General features: G+C 30.1%; 1 protein-coding gene across 8 annotated transcripts in view; it reads left to right on the plus strand.

The window, feature by feature from the left end:
- Positions 1 to 15,596, plus strand: part of LOC118194614 (S-adenosyl-L-methionine-dependent tRNA 4-demethylwyosine synthase TYW1-like) — a 75,836-nt gene that overhangs the window by 41,549 nt on the left and 18,691 nt on the right. For all 8 annotated transcript variants that reach the window (XM_035365791.2, XM_035365794.2, XM_035365792.2 and 5 more), the window contains 5 exons: positions 859 to 946; positions 9,512 to 9,603; positions 9,694 to 9,789; positions 10,212 to 10,450; positions 13,777 to 13,886. In XM_035365791.2, the coding sequence (XP_035221682.1) occupies positions 859 to 946; positions 9,512 to 9,603; positions 9,694 to 9,789; positions 10,212 to 10,450; positions 13,777 to 13,886 (625 nt within the window). The remainder of the gene's footprint in view (positions 1 to 858; positions 947 to 9,511; positions 9,604 to 9,693; positions 9,790 to 10,211; positions 10,451 to 13,776; positions 13,887 to 15,596) is intronic.

The following is a 15,596-nucleotide window of genomic DNA, read 5'->3' on the forward strand; positions in this document are numbered from 1 at the left end:
GATTATCGATCATCAATTTAAATCTTAAATCTGGTAAGATGGTATTTAGAAATTATAGAATTAAAAATATGAAACCGTAATTTATGAAATAAAGAGCAATTATGATCTAAAGGGTATCAAAATTTACAAAGAAAAAAAAAAAGCTTAATATTTTAATTTGTTTACTTTATTAAACATTTCTTTCAATGTAAGTTGTTTACGTAACTTCGTTTTTTGTGCTAATACTTTCTCTTTAATTCTCTCTTCTATAAACAGTATCTCTTCTCTTTACGTGCATGCACTCATTAAACGCGCATGAATAAATGTATTATGCACATGCATAAACGCATATGCGCATGTGCTGTGTGTATATATATATATATATATATATGTGTGTGTGTGTGTTGAACCCCTCCTTCTTTCTTTCTTTTTTTTTTTTTTTTTTTTTTTTAGGGGGGGGTTCTCTTAAATTTTTTATTCAGTGATTTTTTATTTGTGTCTTCACCTTTTTTGTATTAATTCACACCTTTTTTGTATTAATTCTATATATTTTATCACTTTCAGAAGTAATTTCTGAGCATGTTGCATGACATTAATAGCATTTATTAATAAAATATTATCCTGTTTCTGATCTGTATGTGTGTATTGCATAATTTTCCAGTTTAATTAATGTATACGTATGTATTAATGCTAGACCTGTAATTAAAATAATTAAAATTTTATTATTGGTTTCTTCATTAATCTCTGTCTCATTTAACTTTTTAAACATTTAAATTTGTAAAATATTAAATAAAACTAAAAATTAGAAAATTTTAGTAATTAAATAACATAATTAATTCTTATTCATATAATGTAATATTTTTTATTTTTCTGCTTCAGGTAGCTATTGGCATTGATGAAGCATTAAGAACGTTAGCTTCAACGTCAGTTCTTCCATTAGTAAAAGCAGATGAAAATGCTAAAACTAGTACGAATCTTATCAATTGCCTTTCTTTAGATCTATTTAAATTCCTTCTGAGGACTCATAATTTTTGCATTTACTTTTTGATGTGTTATGTGTAGTAGATGCTATAAATAATCAGCAATTTGTTATGACTATTTAAACACTTTTTTGGAAGTGGAAATTAAGACCTGATAAAAGAAAATATAACACATGCATGTATCCACATCATCGCCAATATTTAGTGTGACCTCTTCCCATCAGCCTTATAGTATATTAATCTGTCTATGATTAAAATCTTCTGGTTTGGATTTTATGAAGTCTTATACACTGGATTCTCGTTTTACATGATGGATTTGTTCTGTGCATTACCTTAAAAAAAAAAAAAAAAAAAAAAAAAAAAAAAAAAGGGGGGCATTAAAAATTACTAAAAATAAAAATTGATATAAAAATTGATTCAGAATATCAAAAAATAAGATTTGTTATTTTTTATTATATCTTAATTAAAATAACATTATAAAAAATACTTTGAAAAAATCATAATAGAGATTATTTATTATCAGACGTATCCATTTACATACCTTTGCTGTGAATCATATTCATCACTTAAAATATCCAGAGTCTATGTAATATATATATATATATATATGTAAGATAAAAGTATATGAATCAGAATTATAATATAACTATAAACATTAATTCTTCCTCTCTATTCTAAAATCGTAATAACTTCTGTGCATTGCGTCATTTCTAGATCACTCTATGGTCCGCGCAGCTCTGAAGACGTAATAATTGGGAACTGAAACTGCCGTTGTAAACCAAAACTTTTCTCCTCGCCGTGCTTCCATCTTTCATAACTACGCACTTCAGCTTTTGCTCTCTACTGTGCTAAGATGTAATTTCGCTGGCTTGCTTTCTATCTCAACAATATCAAAAATGTAAATCTTCTGTGGAAAGGCACGACTAGAGTGTCAAGTGATTGTGGCCACAAATATCAGTTGCAAATAAAAATGGAATCAAAACTGCCTCGACTGCCAAGTTCTTTAGATATTACCAAGTTAGCATTACTAACATACTACGCAATCAAAACCTCTTCAATATGGGTCTAATCATGCATCTACAGTGTTCCGTATTTCCTTTGCTTTTATTATGACATATATATATATATATATATTATTTTTTATTTTACTGGATTTAAAGAAAAATGCAGTTATCAGTTACTGTGACTTTTTCCCCTTCTGGTTGCATGTATAACTCATGGTATTGAGCCATGCAAGCAATCAAATCTCGTTGAAGTTGTAGAAGTCATTCTACATTGTAATCTTGTGTTAAAAAATGATTTTGAAGTTTATTAGCCAATTGTGGCCTTCAAGGATTGATTTGGCTGTTATTGCACCTCCATCTTCACTGTCACTAGTTTCCTTGGGGATAATGTAATTCTTTAAACCGGTTTCGAATATTTCATCCTTATTGAAACTTTATCAGCAGTCAATTCGGCAAGAGGTTCAGTTATAAGCATTTTAGAGCCTTCTTGACCAACTGTACATGCTACAGTGATAATCTATTTGAGCAAATATGGTTAGTTGTAACACATTCTGGTCAAATTGCATGCTTTCAGAGTTGATGGCTTTAATTCTGATAATGCCCTAGCAACGTGCTGTACATACATGAAAATATTTTCCACAAATCAATGACTTAAAGTATTTTGTCTTTAATGACTTAAAGTATTTTGTTATTGCACCTCCATCTTCACTGTCACTAGTTTCCTTGGGGATAATGTAATTCTTTAAACTGGTTTCGAATATTTCATCCTTATTGAAACTTTATCAGCAGTCAATTCGGCAAGAGGTTCAGTTGTAAGCATTTTAGAGCCTTCTTGACCAACTGTATATGCTACAGTGATAATCTATTTGAGCAAATATGTCAAATTGATTCAGAATATCAGTTTGTTTTAAGTAATAATCTATTTGAGCATATAAGTTTGTCCAGGATATATTGGAAATTTCTATTAGTGTACTATGACTTAAATGTCACAGTAATTCCTGTTGTCGTCTTAAATGTTGCTAAATCAAGGTAGGAATAAAACTTTCACACCTGTGTCTTTCGGAGTAAGATGCTCAGGTACATTGTCTATAAGCAAAAGAATTTTGAGTGGCAGACCTTTATCCTTTATATGTTTTTGTGCTTCAGGAATAAAAAATTGCTGAACCATTTGCTAAACATTCCGGCTGTCATCCATGCTTTTTCTGTTTGGCATCCAATGTATTCGTATATAATTCAGGTCTACACCTTTCATTGCATGTGTATGATTTACTTGATTAATAAGTAAAGGTTTCATAAGATGAGCTCCTGAAGTATTGCTAAACATTAATGATGTAACACAATCCGTGGCAGATCTAGAAATATGAGCAGTTTTTTTTTTTTTTTTTTTTTTTCTGCTGTTGCATCAGCAGGTACAACTTCATGTTTACTTCCTTCTACAAAGTGAAAAGGAAGTATTGTAATTGTGAAAATTTTCAGGCATCATATTTCAATGAAAGTATCCATTTTGACCGCTTTACAGCAACAAAAATAACGCCTTCATTTATTATTGCGAATTAAATCATGCTTAATCTTTTCTGAAGTTTATTCGAGAAAATAAGTGTTTAAGATTTATTTTGTTATTTTCAATATATAGATATTTTGAGTTTTCATAAATTTTTCCCTTTTCACGAAGTGAGAACTGAATTAATTAAATGAGAAATACTGAATCCTCTGTGAAAAACTGTTTCTTTTTTGTTTTCTTTCTTAATTTCTTTTAGACATCGTTCTAGATTTATTATAGTATTTGAATAGAACATGTGGCAACAATTAAACAATTCTTCAAGTGCATTCTGAGTTATAATATGAACAAAATATAACGCTGTTAAGTGAACCTAGTGCCATAGTGTCGCTATGGTAAACAAAAATAGTGAATTTTAAAGAGGGCATTTATTCTATTGTGGTTTATGCGCTATTGAAGAAGTAGATTTAATTCAATCCAATAAGTTTAAATGAAATGCAAGAAAAAATGTATATTATTTAATATTCCATACAAGAGAGTCATGTGGTGTATGTACGCATCAGATTTTTCATTTTAATGTTATGCATTGCATATCTTTTGAAAAATCTGAACAGCCATGCTGTGCTTGCAGTTAATTCATCCTTCTTATATCAAAGAGAGTCTCAACAACCTTACCTGAGTCCTATTCTTTAATTTGCATATAAAATCTTAACATCTTTTGCTTAATAATGTTTTTTTATGGTAATTTGTTTTCGTATTTCTATTCATACAGCTAGAGTTTTTTTTTTTTTTTTTTTAAGTAACATCTCTTCTGTATGATGATGATTAGCTTGGGATGTACTAACTTATGATACAAAAAACTTCAATTATCCTTTAGAACAGCACATTTTTAATGGTTCTCTCTGGTGCTTCATTCAAACCAAGCTTCCTAAACACTTATGTTCAACCTTGTTCGCTTTTAAGACAATCTAAGATTTTTGCCTTAATTCCAATAAAATTCGCTTTCTATTCTGTTTCATAATTTTGATATAACCCAACATTTTAGAGTTAATTTAATCACAGGATATCAAGTAAACATCCCACACACACATATCATGCTAGCCATCCACAATGTCCAATGAAATTCACACAACTAACTGCACTGCACCGTTTCTAGCAATTATGCTCTTGGCAAGTAGTAAGTACACATAACAGGAGTAAAAAATTCTAAAACTGAATATTATTTCCATTACACATTATTAAAATAATATTTGAATTATTATAAGTAGTAGTACAATTCTGCTCACGGCAAGTAGTAAGTACACATAACAGGAGTAGAAAATTCTAAAAATGAATATAACTACCATTAAACATTGTTAAAATAATATTTGAATTATTATTGCTGTTATTATTATTGGTACATGCATATTATCCTACTGTCAACCATAAAACAGTCACCAAAGAGCACGATTTAGTTCCAATTATGGATAAATATAACGCAGCAGCACACATTGGTAATATCTGCTCTTTTATCTGATGTAACCGTAATTGATTCTCAATAAGCCAGCTTTTGTTTTTATGAACAAGGCTATATATTAACTGTTATGGTTACATTTTTTTTTTTTTCATTCTGTAAGAAAGGATTAAAATTTGGGACCTGTCTTCTACTGATTCGGTTCAGTTAATTTGATTATGGCAAAGCATTCAAGGGCCATCTACCTAAGGGAAGGGATGCCTTCATGGAGGTCGTTTTAAGAGAAACTGACTTGTGGACGTGTTACCCATTGGGAAAACCACCTGCCTTCTACAGAACAGCAAGCAATGTATTATTTTTAAAGTTATGGTATCTTATCAAGAAAAGTGTATATTAATGGACAAGATATGGTTAATTGAATAGGGTTGACAAAACAATAACAAATTGGAACAATTACCTGCAGAAAGTTTGTATTCATAGCAGAGACAAAGCTGCCAGTAAAATTGAAGGGCCTAACAAAATAGTAGAAATAGACAAAAACTTTTTTATTAGGCACAAAAATGAAAATGCTCAAATATAAATTGTTTAATAAATAAGCATCAGTACCTTCTGAATTTCACAGGAATGATTAGCAAAACTTTGGCAAGATCTGAGTCAACTTTCAGGGTTCAGTGGTAGCCAACTTTGATGAGGTAATGCATTAGTACTATATTATTCTGTTATTTTTTTGCAAAGTGGTATTCCGAAGTTGTGTAAAAAGAAAGAAAAAGAGAATCCAGTGTAATGCTTTTTTACATTTTGTGTATCATCCAAAGTTAAGGGCCAAGGAATTACATAATGAGGGGGAAAAAATTACTGTCCAAATGAGCAACATTTAAGGATAAGGTAAAACCAACCAATGTAGAGTAGTTTCTTTTAAGTGCTTAAAGCATTATCTGGAATTTTCATGCTGAAAGATAATGCCTTGGTGACTGACAGTTGACTTACATGACTTTTTGCATCACTTTTTACAGTCAAGGTGGACAGTTTTTGAGGGACAATCCTTGTATAGCTTTATTGATAAATTAAGAGAGAGCCATAGTAAAATATTGCTAGGCAACTGGTAAGGGTAGGCAGATGAAGGCAAAATGTTTATAATAGGCATATTGATGTTGATCTCCTGACCAGAAGGATTCGGTGGTGGTTTTTTTTTTTTTTTTTTCTTCAGTTCTGTCCTATTGCTTGTTTAAACTTCTGCAGTCTTCATCATTTGAGGAACGTGTGTAATATACTAATGAATTAAGATTCATCTTTAAGAGTAATAGTTACATAAACTAAACACACAATATTAATTATCAAATTTTAAAAGAACAAGATTCCTTTGAATGTGATATGGAAGCAGATAGCGTAAAATAGTCGTGCAAACAGATATAACTATCCAGAGAAGTCATTTGTATAATATACTATATAGAGTATATTATACATTTGTATAATATACTATATAGAGTCTACGTGTTCTTTTAGGGAACATACGTTGACTCTACATCAAAGCCAGAGTACCAAATTCTCACTATGTCTTTAAGAATAAATACTGGAGAAGAAAGTTTTAAATAACCTTTTTATTTAAACTAAATTAAACAGATGCATGCACTTCATGCTGACAGATCACCACCATTTGTGGCTATGTAAATTAACAGAAAATAAGAATGTAACACATCACTAGTAAATCAAGATATCTAATCACTAGTTCCTAATGCTAAATCGGCTGCAAAGCCTAGCCTAGGAATAGGAATATGAGTATAAACTGAAAGGTGTCTAACAATGGTTAGAGAGCTAAATTCAAACTCACGACATAAACTTGGAACTAAATCCGCTACTACCATTTTTGAACTCTTGACGCACAGCATAAATACTGCTTCTGAAACACGTTTAAATTTGAATACTACATCATTCAATATTTACAATCCAGGGGAAAAACGAAAGCAGAACTAAAAGTAATTGGTTAGAATAAAATAAATGCTTACAACTATAGGAATAAGATCATGCATTGTTGTGTCAGCTTTTCCCCTTTCATCTTAGTCTTAACAAATGTATGTTTATATTTCTTATTGTTTGTAAAACAGGAATTATATCTATGAACCTAGATGTGTTCAAAGAATAAGTATGCGCAACTAGATTTGTATAACTAAACCCCCTCAGAAAATGCAAGAAACTACTCTGGTAGACATGCTTTCATTACTCTGGTAGACATGCTCACAAATGGTTATAAATACTAGCAGCTAATATTTATAACCATTTGTGAGTTTCAAGAAGCATTTCTTGAAGAATGATTTATTTCCCTAGATGTATTAAATAGGCTACTTATAAATAAGTTTCATTGTTAACACTCATATAGAAAGAAATTATTGGTCTGTGTGTGTTAAATGTAATTTTTCATACATAATTTTTCTTTTAATCTTCATTTTCATACTTTATGACATATTTTGGATTTTAATTTTAGAAATTGTATGCATTTTCATTAACTTCGTTTAGTTTACCTTATGTAGTTGTTTTTTGTGTTTAAACTTGACTTTTTGAATATGTGCATATTACAAATGCTTCCCTCTAAATCCAGATTATATAAATCCTAATTTTCCTCTATGTATCTGCTTATTTTAGCTAACCTTTTTCTTAATGCAGTCAAAAGTTGTTAATCCGGACTCGTCGGGACTTCGGCGATTCTGGATTATAGATCATCAGTTTAAATCTGGTAAGATGGCATGCAGAAATTATAAAATTAAAAATATGAAACCGTAATTTATGAAATAAAGAACAATTATGATCTAAAGGGTATCAAAATTTACAAAAAGAAAAAGCTTAATATTTATTTTTTTACTTTATTAAACATTTTTTTCAATGTAAGTTGTTTAAGTTGCTTCGTTTCATGTGATAATACTTTCTCTTTAATTCTATTAAACAGACATAATTTCTTGTTTAGTCACAAAGTTCCGCTGTTGAAGTCCTATAATTGCTGTGTCGAGAATACCGACTAATTTGTCAATCAAAATTTTTTCGTTTTCAATAGCCTCTGTGTCACTTTCTTCTCTATCGGAAGCGAATTATAATGACAAGGAACTTGATTTAAATCATATCAAAGACGGAGTACATCGAGATGAAATACTACATTTATTAAGGAATTATAAGCCAAATAAAATAAAAACATCTGTCCTGAAGATAAGGATAGTGCTGACAGATCAACTTCCAATTCATCGTGTGCGGCGTCGTCCCCCCCCCCCCCCGCAGAGCAGCGTGAAATTTATAAACATATTTTGAAATTATTAGATAATCAAAGGATATGCCTTTATCTATTTTTTGCAGCAATTCCACTTTCTGTATAATGAACTTCGAAACATACTTTCGCTTTGTAGATCCTTTACATATTAGTAAATATATATCGGAAATTCTATTTGACATAATCGAAAGTTCAAGCTTACTTTTATAAAATTGCTCTAACAGTCTGCAAAAAATAATAAGTGATCCGATTCGAAGATTAAGGAACAACGCAATCATCAACATTAACTGAAATAGATAATTAGATAATTTTAGCTTAGTTTATACCATCCATTATACATTAAACGCGCATGCGCACACGCATATTCGCAGCCATAAAGGTCTTACGCGCACGTGTAAACGCCTATGTACATGCGTCAACGCGATGCATGCGCAGAAAGTTTGTAGCTTTGAGGTCCGGATTATGGGTGTCCGAATTAACGATTTTTGACTATATGTTCCCCCACTACCAACCTCATCCACAATGAATTTTGAAGCAGTTCAGTAATGTAGCCAAAAGAATTGTGGTTTTATTTTTAAGTCAAGTGCTTTTTTTTATTTTTAACTTGTCGAAGTTGGGCTACTAATGTTAATTTAATTTGTTTTTTTCTAACTACCATTTACTTAACTATTAATTAATTTTCTGTACTGTATATTGGTTAACTCTGAAAAAAGCTAATTTTCTTTTACATTTTTTGAAACACCAGCTCGCAGATATAAATGTTTCAAGAAAAGTAAAATCAGATTGTTTTTATTTTTATTTTTATTTTTATTTATTTATTTAATTTTTATTTTTATTTATTTATTTATTTTTTTTTTTTTTTTATTTATTTTTTTCATTTCTTTTTTCAGATTGTTTTTTTCTTGGTTTGCTGTATTTTGACTGAGTTGTGCTTTTGTTCTGTTTTATTGTATCTGTGTTTTTTTTTAATTACCCTTGGTTTTAATTTTGCTTTAAATTTTATAATAAAATTATTTAATTTTTAAAGTTATTTCACTTTATCAGTTTTACGCTGTATCAGGACATGATATTTGAATTTCCTTTTAATTTAAATTTTTATGAAAAACAGCGCCTTTTATTTTTAGCGTTTCGTTTTTATGATTTATGTAGATGAAAACTCAAAAATTTGATTTTATTATTACTTCTGTCATTGATTTTTTTTTAATTTTAATTTTAAGAGATAATTTTAAACTTTTATTTTTTCAAACCCTTTTCATATCATTCTAAGAAGTGTTCCCACCTAATTTTATGGCTTTACTTTATACACCTGGCTATATTATTTTATTTTTAATGCAATTTTTGCTGCAGGTTTAGAAGATAGCTACAATATCTGGAAGAAAGACTTGAAAGAAACGTTGTGTAGAGAAAATATGCTAAAAGAAGAAACACCAGAAAATGAGGTTTCTGTTTGTTTATAGTTGACATCAACATTACCTCTGTAATTATGCATAACTTTTGAGCAACTAAATAGTACTAAATGTTTTTTATAGCAAGAGAAAGAAACAATTTCTGAAAGTAGTGATGAAGAAGAAGATGTAATGGATCTAGAAGAATTAGGTAGTGCTTTTACTAAGAAAATTCCGCAGGTTAGTAAAGCTAAAAAAGTAAATAATTAAATTTTTACTGTTCAGACTATTTTTATTTTTGTTTTACATAGAGTGATCTTAAATTTTATATATATATTGGCAGCTTTTAGTGCCAAAAAAATTTAAGTCCTCAAAATAATATGATTAATTCATCAAATTAACACAATATAAATAATAAAATTAGTAATTACATCTTCAAACTAATGTGATTAATTCCAATGAATTATAATCACAATATTAATAATAAAATTAATAATTAAATCCCCTGAATAATGTGATTGTTTTACCTTTCTTTTCATTTATGAAAACATAAGAATGCATTACCTGTTTTTTACATATTATTTCTCTAAATATATCAGTAGCTGAATAATCATGTTTATTAAATACAATATAAACATTTGAATATTTTCATTTACTAAAAGCTGGAAGATAACAACGGGCCAAAAGAGATGATTACCCCTCTTCTTCGCAAAGCACTTACAAAACAAGGCTATAAGCTTTTAGGCAGTCATTCAGGTGTGAAAATGTGTCGATGGACCAAATCTATGTTACGTGGTAGAGGAGGCTGTTACAAGCATACATTTTATGGAATAGAAAGTCACAGATGTATGGAAGCTACACCTAGCCTTGCATGTGCAAACAAATGTGTATTCTGTTGGAGGTCTGTATATTAAAACCATTTATAAATATTAAGATGCTTACTTTGAGCTCAAATATCCTCTTTCATTATTTTCTATTTTTAGAATTAAATGCCAGTAAATTAACTTGTGTACTGCGAACAAATATATTGTTTATATATTTTTGTGAACTTTTTTATTCATTCTATGATCAACTCCGTATTAACTGTACCCTATCTAAAAAATACATAGTTTATTATAGAACGTGGAAAAATCACAAACCTTCTGCATAAAAAAACAAAATTGTATTTAGAAAATAGAAATGGGGGGGACTAGGATAACAGCAGTGATAAGAGATGATCCAAATAGTATTTGGGAGTTGTTTTCATCCACAAAAATATAATTTAATTTTGTTAGTACCCAAACCAGAATATATAAACTTTGTTGGATTGTTTGTTAGAAGTAAATCACTTAAGTCTTAAATATATATCAACTGTGCAGTCTCAAATTGAATCTTTTTTACCTATAAATATATGATCTATGTATTTATGTTTTTGTCCTATAAATATGTGACATACATACACAAAAGCAAATAGTAAGTGCATTATGAAGTAAGGAATGAAAATAAACAGGAGAAAGACAAAATAGAAAGAAAAAAGGGTACATGTACACCCTTGGGCGAGGAATAGAATTTTGAATACTGATTTAATTAATGTGATGAAATATGATTATTCTCCAGGTTAAATGTTTCGAATGTACATGTAAAATTTGTTGTTGTTTCTCATCCCTGTGACCAGCAAAGCTAGATCAGATCCATGAGCCCATTCAGCCTGAAAGAGTCCAGTTCAAAAAAGGGGTCTTGAACCAGATCCTGTCTGGTAAGCCCCAGACAAGATAAGATGTGATCATGAGAGGCCTGTGCGATAGAAGACTTAGTGCATATTTCAAAGTGTTTATTACTACCAACAAAAGTCATTGATAACAGATGGCCACTAAGGAATCTAGTAAGTGCAGTTTGATCTCGTATATTGCTGCTCTGAACCAAGGAGCCACCAGGGCACTTACTCTGATACCATGGGTTAACTGGTGGCACCATCCAAATGGGCTTATTCTTTGCCTTTCATTTAGAAAATAGTTCCATATAAGTAAGAGGAGTGGCAGGCATTGTGGTCTCACTAGCACCAGCTGTAGCCAAGCTGTCTGCAATTTCATTTCCAGTAACATTGACATGGGACAGAATCCCCTGAAAGTGGATCCGATGAGAAAGGGAAAGTTTTTTTTCCTGAGGATGTCTGCACTTGTACTATCCCTCACATTATGTCAATCAGCCAAGTGCTGGACGGCACTTCTACTATCCGAAAAGATCCAGATACCTTTTAACTAAGCCTCGTGATATATTCCAGACCCTCCAAAATTGCAGTAAGCTTGCTTTGGAATACTGAGCAGAAGTCTGGATGGATTTCTTCTTTGAATTCTTTTTTCTTGATCCCGAAATCTAATATAAATACCATTGCCAAAACTGTCATTAACAAGTTTACTGCCTGTATACATGTGGACAGCATCTATAGGAACATTATTAATTGTTTCAAGAGCTAACTGTTTCAAGTAGCACGGCAATTCCATCTGTTTGCTAACTTGGACAGAAAGGTTAACATAAAAGTAAACCCCATCAAGACATTCAGAGGAGTCGATAATCTGAGATAAGCTGTGATGTTCTATAGAACTGGCGATAAGGTGGTCAGAAACAATCTGTCCAAAGGCACTACCATATTTGAGCCTCTGGTTGTTGCTCCATGACCCTAAAAATTTACATAAAATGTTAATTTAAACATAAAAAATTTTCAGTTTATGACCACTGATGTCCTGAAAAGCTCTTTGTCTGGGTACTTATTGTGTTAATGCAACCACCTTGTTGCAATTCGGCAATTGTTTATAGATGAAAAGTTAATGTGGAACTGAGGGTTGTCATGATGGAAAACTATCCATCAACTATCCTCAAAGACTAATAAGTTCTAAGTATCTGCCTTTTTTTTTTTTTTTTTTTTTTTAACTTTTAAAATAAAAATTACTTACCAGGTGCAAGTTGATGGTTCTCGCACCTCTTTTTTTTTTTTTTTTTTTTTTTAAAAGAAAGATTCCTAATATTTATCGATATTTATCGTAAGTTGGTAAACATTATCAACATGAAAAGAAAACATATGCTTTAGCATTATAAAATACAAATTTGAATAATTAAATAAGGATTACATGATATGTTAAAAAACACATTCTTTAAATCTTTTATTATTATTATTATTTTGTGCTATTCTTCTGCCAAAGTACACAGTGCTCTATTTTTGCATAAAAAAAAATCCGACAATGGAGAACTTAATTTCATGCAATCCTCAGCAGCTATATAGGAAGCCCATTTCCTTATTATTGCCTTTAGAAAATGCTGTATTCTTTCAGAAATTTTTCACACTTTCTTCCGTTGTTATCAAATTCCACAAACTCATATTTTAATCTAAGGCAAAAAAATATCATGATTTGTTTTTTAAAAAACCATTGGAACTTTAAATATGACCCCAAAAAATGCATTTAAGAATGGTGGCATTGCTTGACTAAAGGATTGTTGTGAACATAGCTGCCAGAAGAATGGTCATGCAGATGATTGCCAGAGCTTGGCAAATTCTGAAAATTGGCCAACTTCTACTAAGGCGATTGCATTAATACGTAAGTACCCTTTTCTGGAGCATTCTGTGCTTTTCCATCTGCTTGTATGCAATTAACAAATGTTCAATGACTTCTAATACATTTAGTGTGTTTCTCATTCATTTTAGCATAATTTGATGTAGAATTTCAGTGAAATGAACTTCATATCTGGCATTTGGATAACTGAATATGTGGCATCCAATAATAGAGCAAGTTTGATACCCACGACATTCCTACATTTTCCCTGATTTCACTCCTTACTTGGTGAAAATTTTTGTAACAGTGTAGTATTTGATGCTGTTACTTTGCAGAGATTATCACCTTACTAACTTAAATTAAGTGCTTCACAGAAATTAATAAATGTAGATAACTGTATGACATGTATAATGAATGATAAAAAAAAAGTTGTTATACCCATATTCTATATCAATCCCATTGTATTTTTGCATCAATGCGTAAATTTAAAACCATTGGAGTTCTTTTTTTTTTCATTTATTTATTGTATCAAAACATCTTTGCTTTGATTTTATCACAGTCTATTATTTTTATGGCAGTCTCAGAACAAAATTAATTCTTTCAGCAGCACAACAGTGTAAAAAATTTTTACTTTTTTTTTTGAGAAGTTTCCCTAATATTTGTATGTAATTTCATTAGATTTATTTATGGTTCATATTTTAAGGCATCATACTAATCCTGTGGGAACAGAGTGGAAATGGAAAATGGACAATCCTGAAGAAATTGTAGATCTTGCTTTAAAAAGCCATTATAGTATGATAAAAGAATTTAAAGGTATGATACATGTATCAAATGTAGACTATTGAATAAAATATTTATCCATCTCAAATATAACAAAAACATCTAAGTGATTTTTAATTTTTCATATTGTAAATTGATATTCTAGAGAGTAATCATGATAAAGATCTTTTTATAACTGTATTTGCTGGTCATTGAAATTACATCATGAAAGGCAAAAAGTAACAAAACCATATTTATATTCCAAATGTCTTACCCAAAAGATGATTACAATTTTGAGTCATCTGGATAAATGTGTGCAGATCAAAGTTGCATGTAACCATTATGCAGGGTTCGTATGGTCCTTAAGAGTCTTTAAAAGCCCTTAAATTTTTTGGAATCGATTTTTGGTCTTTAAAAGTCCTTAATTTTGGCCAAAATCAGCAGAAGGTCCTTAATTTTAATCATCTGAAATTTCTGTCTGTTTTTACGACTGCCATTTTGAGTGTGAATTAGCATTTTGGAAGAATATTTTTGGCGATTCACTGACGTATATGGTTATCTTTTGAATGGTTTCATGGGTTATAATTTATTTCTATTTCTAATATAAATGATGGAATACTTGAGTGTCAAAGCAAGAAGTGTGAAACATAAGCATTTCGAAATTCATTTTTTTCCAATAAAGAGCACTTAAACAACTTTCACCTTTTGGGAATGTGAATTTTTGTATTAAACGGTTCTAAATTTGGCGACTTAAAGATCAGTTTCTTTAGAAAATTTTTAATCCCGAGATCTGAGAATTTTTCGACAATTTTTCCCCAACATCCTAATATTGATCTATTATAAGAAATTATATTTAAAAGTAACATTAAAATAACAAACATTTTTATTTTTCGCTCTTGTGTTATAAAAAAATTTTTGTGCAAAAATTTTTTAAGTTTTATTTTGGCAACTTATTATACAATATTTTGAATCTGAAAAATAAACAAGGTATAATGCTATAAAAGCACAATTTACGAAATAGCTCTTAGCAAAAGCAAAATTAGCTGTGTAATTAATTTAAAATGTCTTCTTTTTAATTTTTTCATAGTAAGCGTTTTCCTCATGTAATTGTCTCAGAATATTCAAAATTCTCAGAATATGCATCAGTTTTCTCTATAAAATTAATTTTACACTTTTTTCCTCCTTTATTTTTTCCAATGTATTTCTGGCTTTTTGCTGTTACAGAATTGGTACGGATAATTTTTCTTTAGGATTTTAGACATTGCAGTTTGGAAAGTTTAGAAGGATTTGAAAGCAAGATTCTGGAAGACACACATTTCTGGAAGATTCGAGAAATGTGTGACAAATGAAAAATGTCTCCATGGTATCAACATGTAATGGATGTATTTTACAGAAAGTTTGAGATGAATTTCTTACTTTCTGGAAGAAAAAGGAAAACGTAATATTTGAATGTTTTACTTGTGATACTACAATCTTTTTCTTAACATGTTTATCTTCCCTTTATTTTTTTTACTTTTCACTAGACACAAGGGTGGAAAATAGCAAAAATGCTTCTAATGTTATCACATGGGCAGACATTATAGAAAGGGATTTTTTTTATTAATAAAGAAATTGAAAACTTACAATTTAAAAGATTCATCTAATATGTCTTAATGCATAATATACAGAGCTGGTACTAGGCATTTTCTCACCTGATGCAATCTCTGTGGATCCTAAATTCTGCTGCTTAGTGCCTTTCTAAATTCTGCTTCCAATGCCTGCTCT

The sequence above is a fragment of the Stegodyphus dumicola genome, chromosome 5 (assembly GCF_044657685.1).
Source record: "Stegodyphus dumicola isolate Sdum_Otavi_A_Nest chromosome 5, ASM4465768v1".
Lineage (NCBI taxonomy): Eukaryota > Metazoa > Arthropoda > Arachnida > Araneae > Eresidae > Stegodyphus > Stegodyphus dumicola.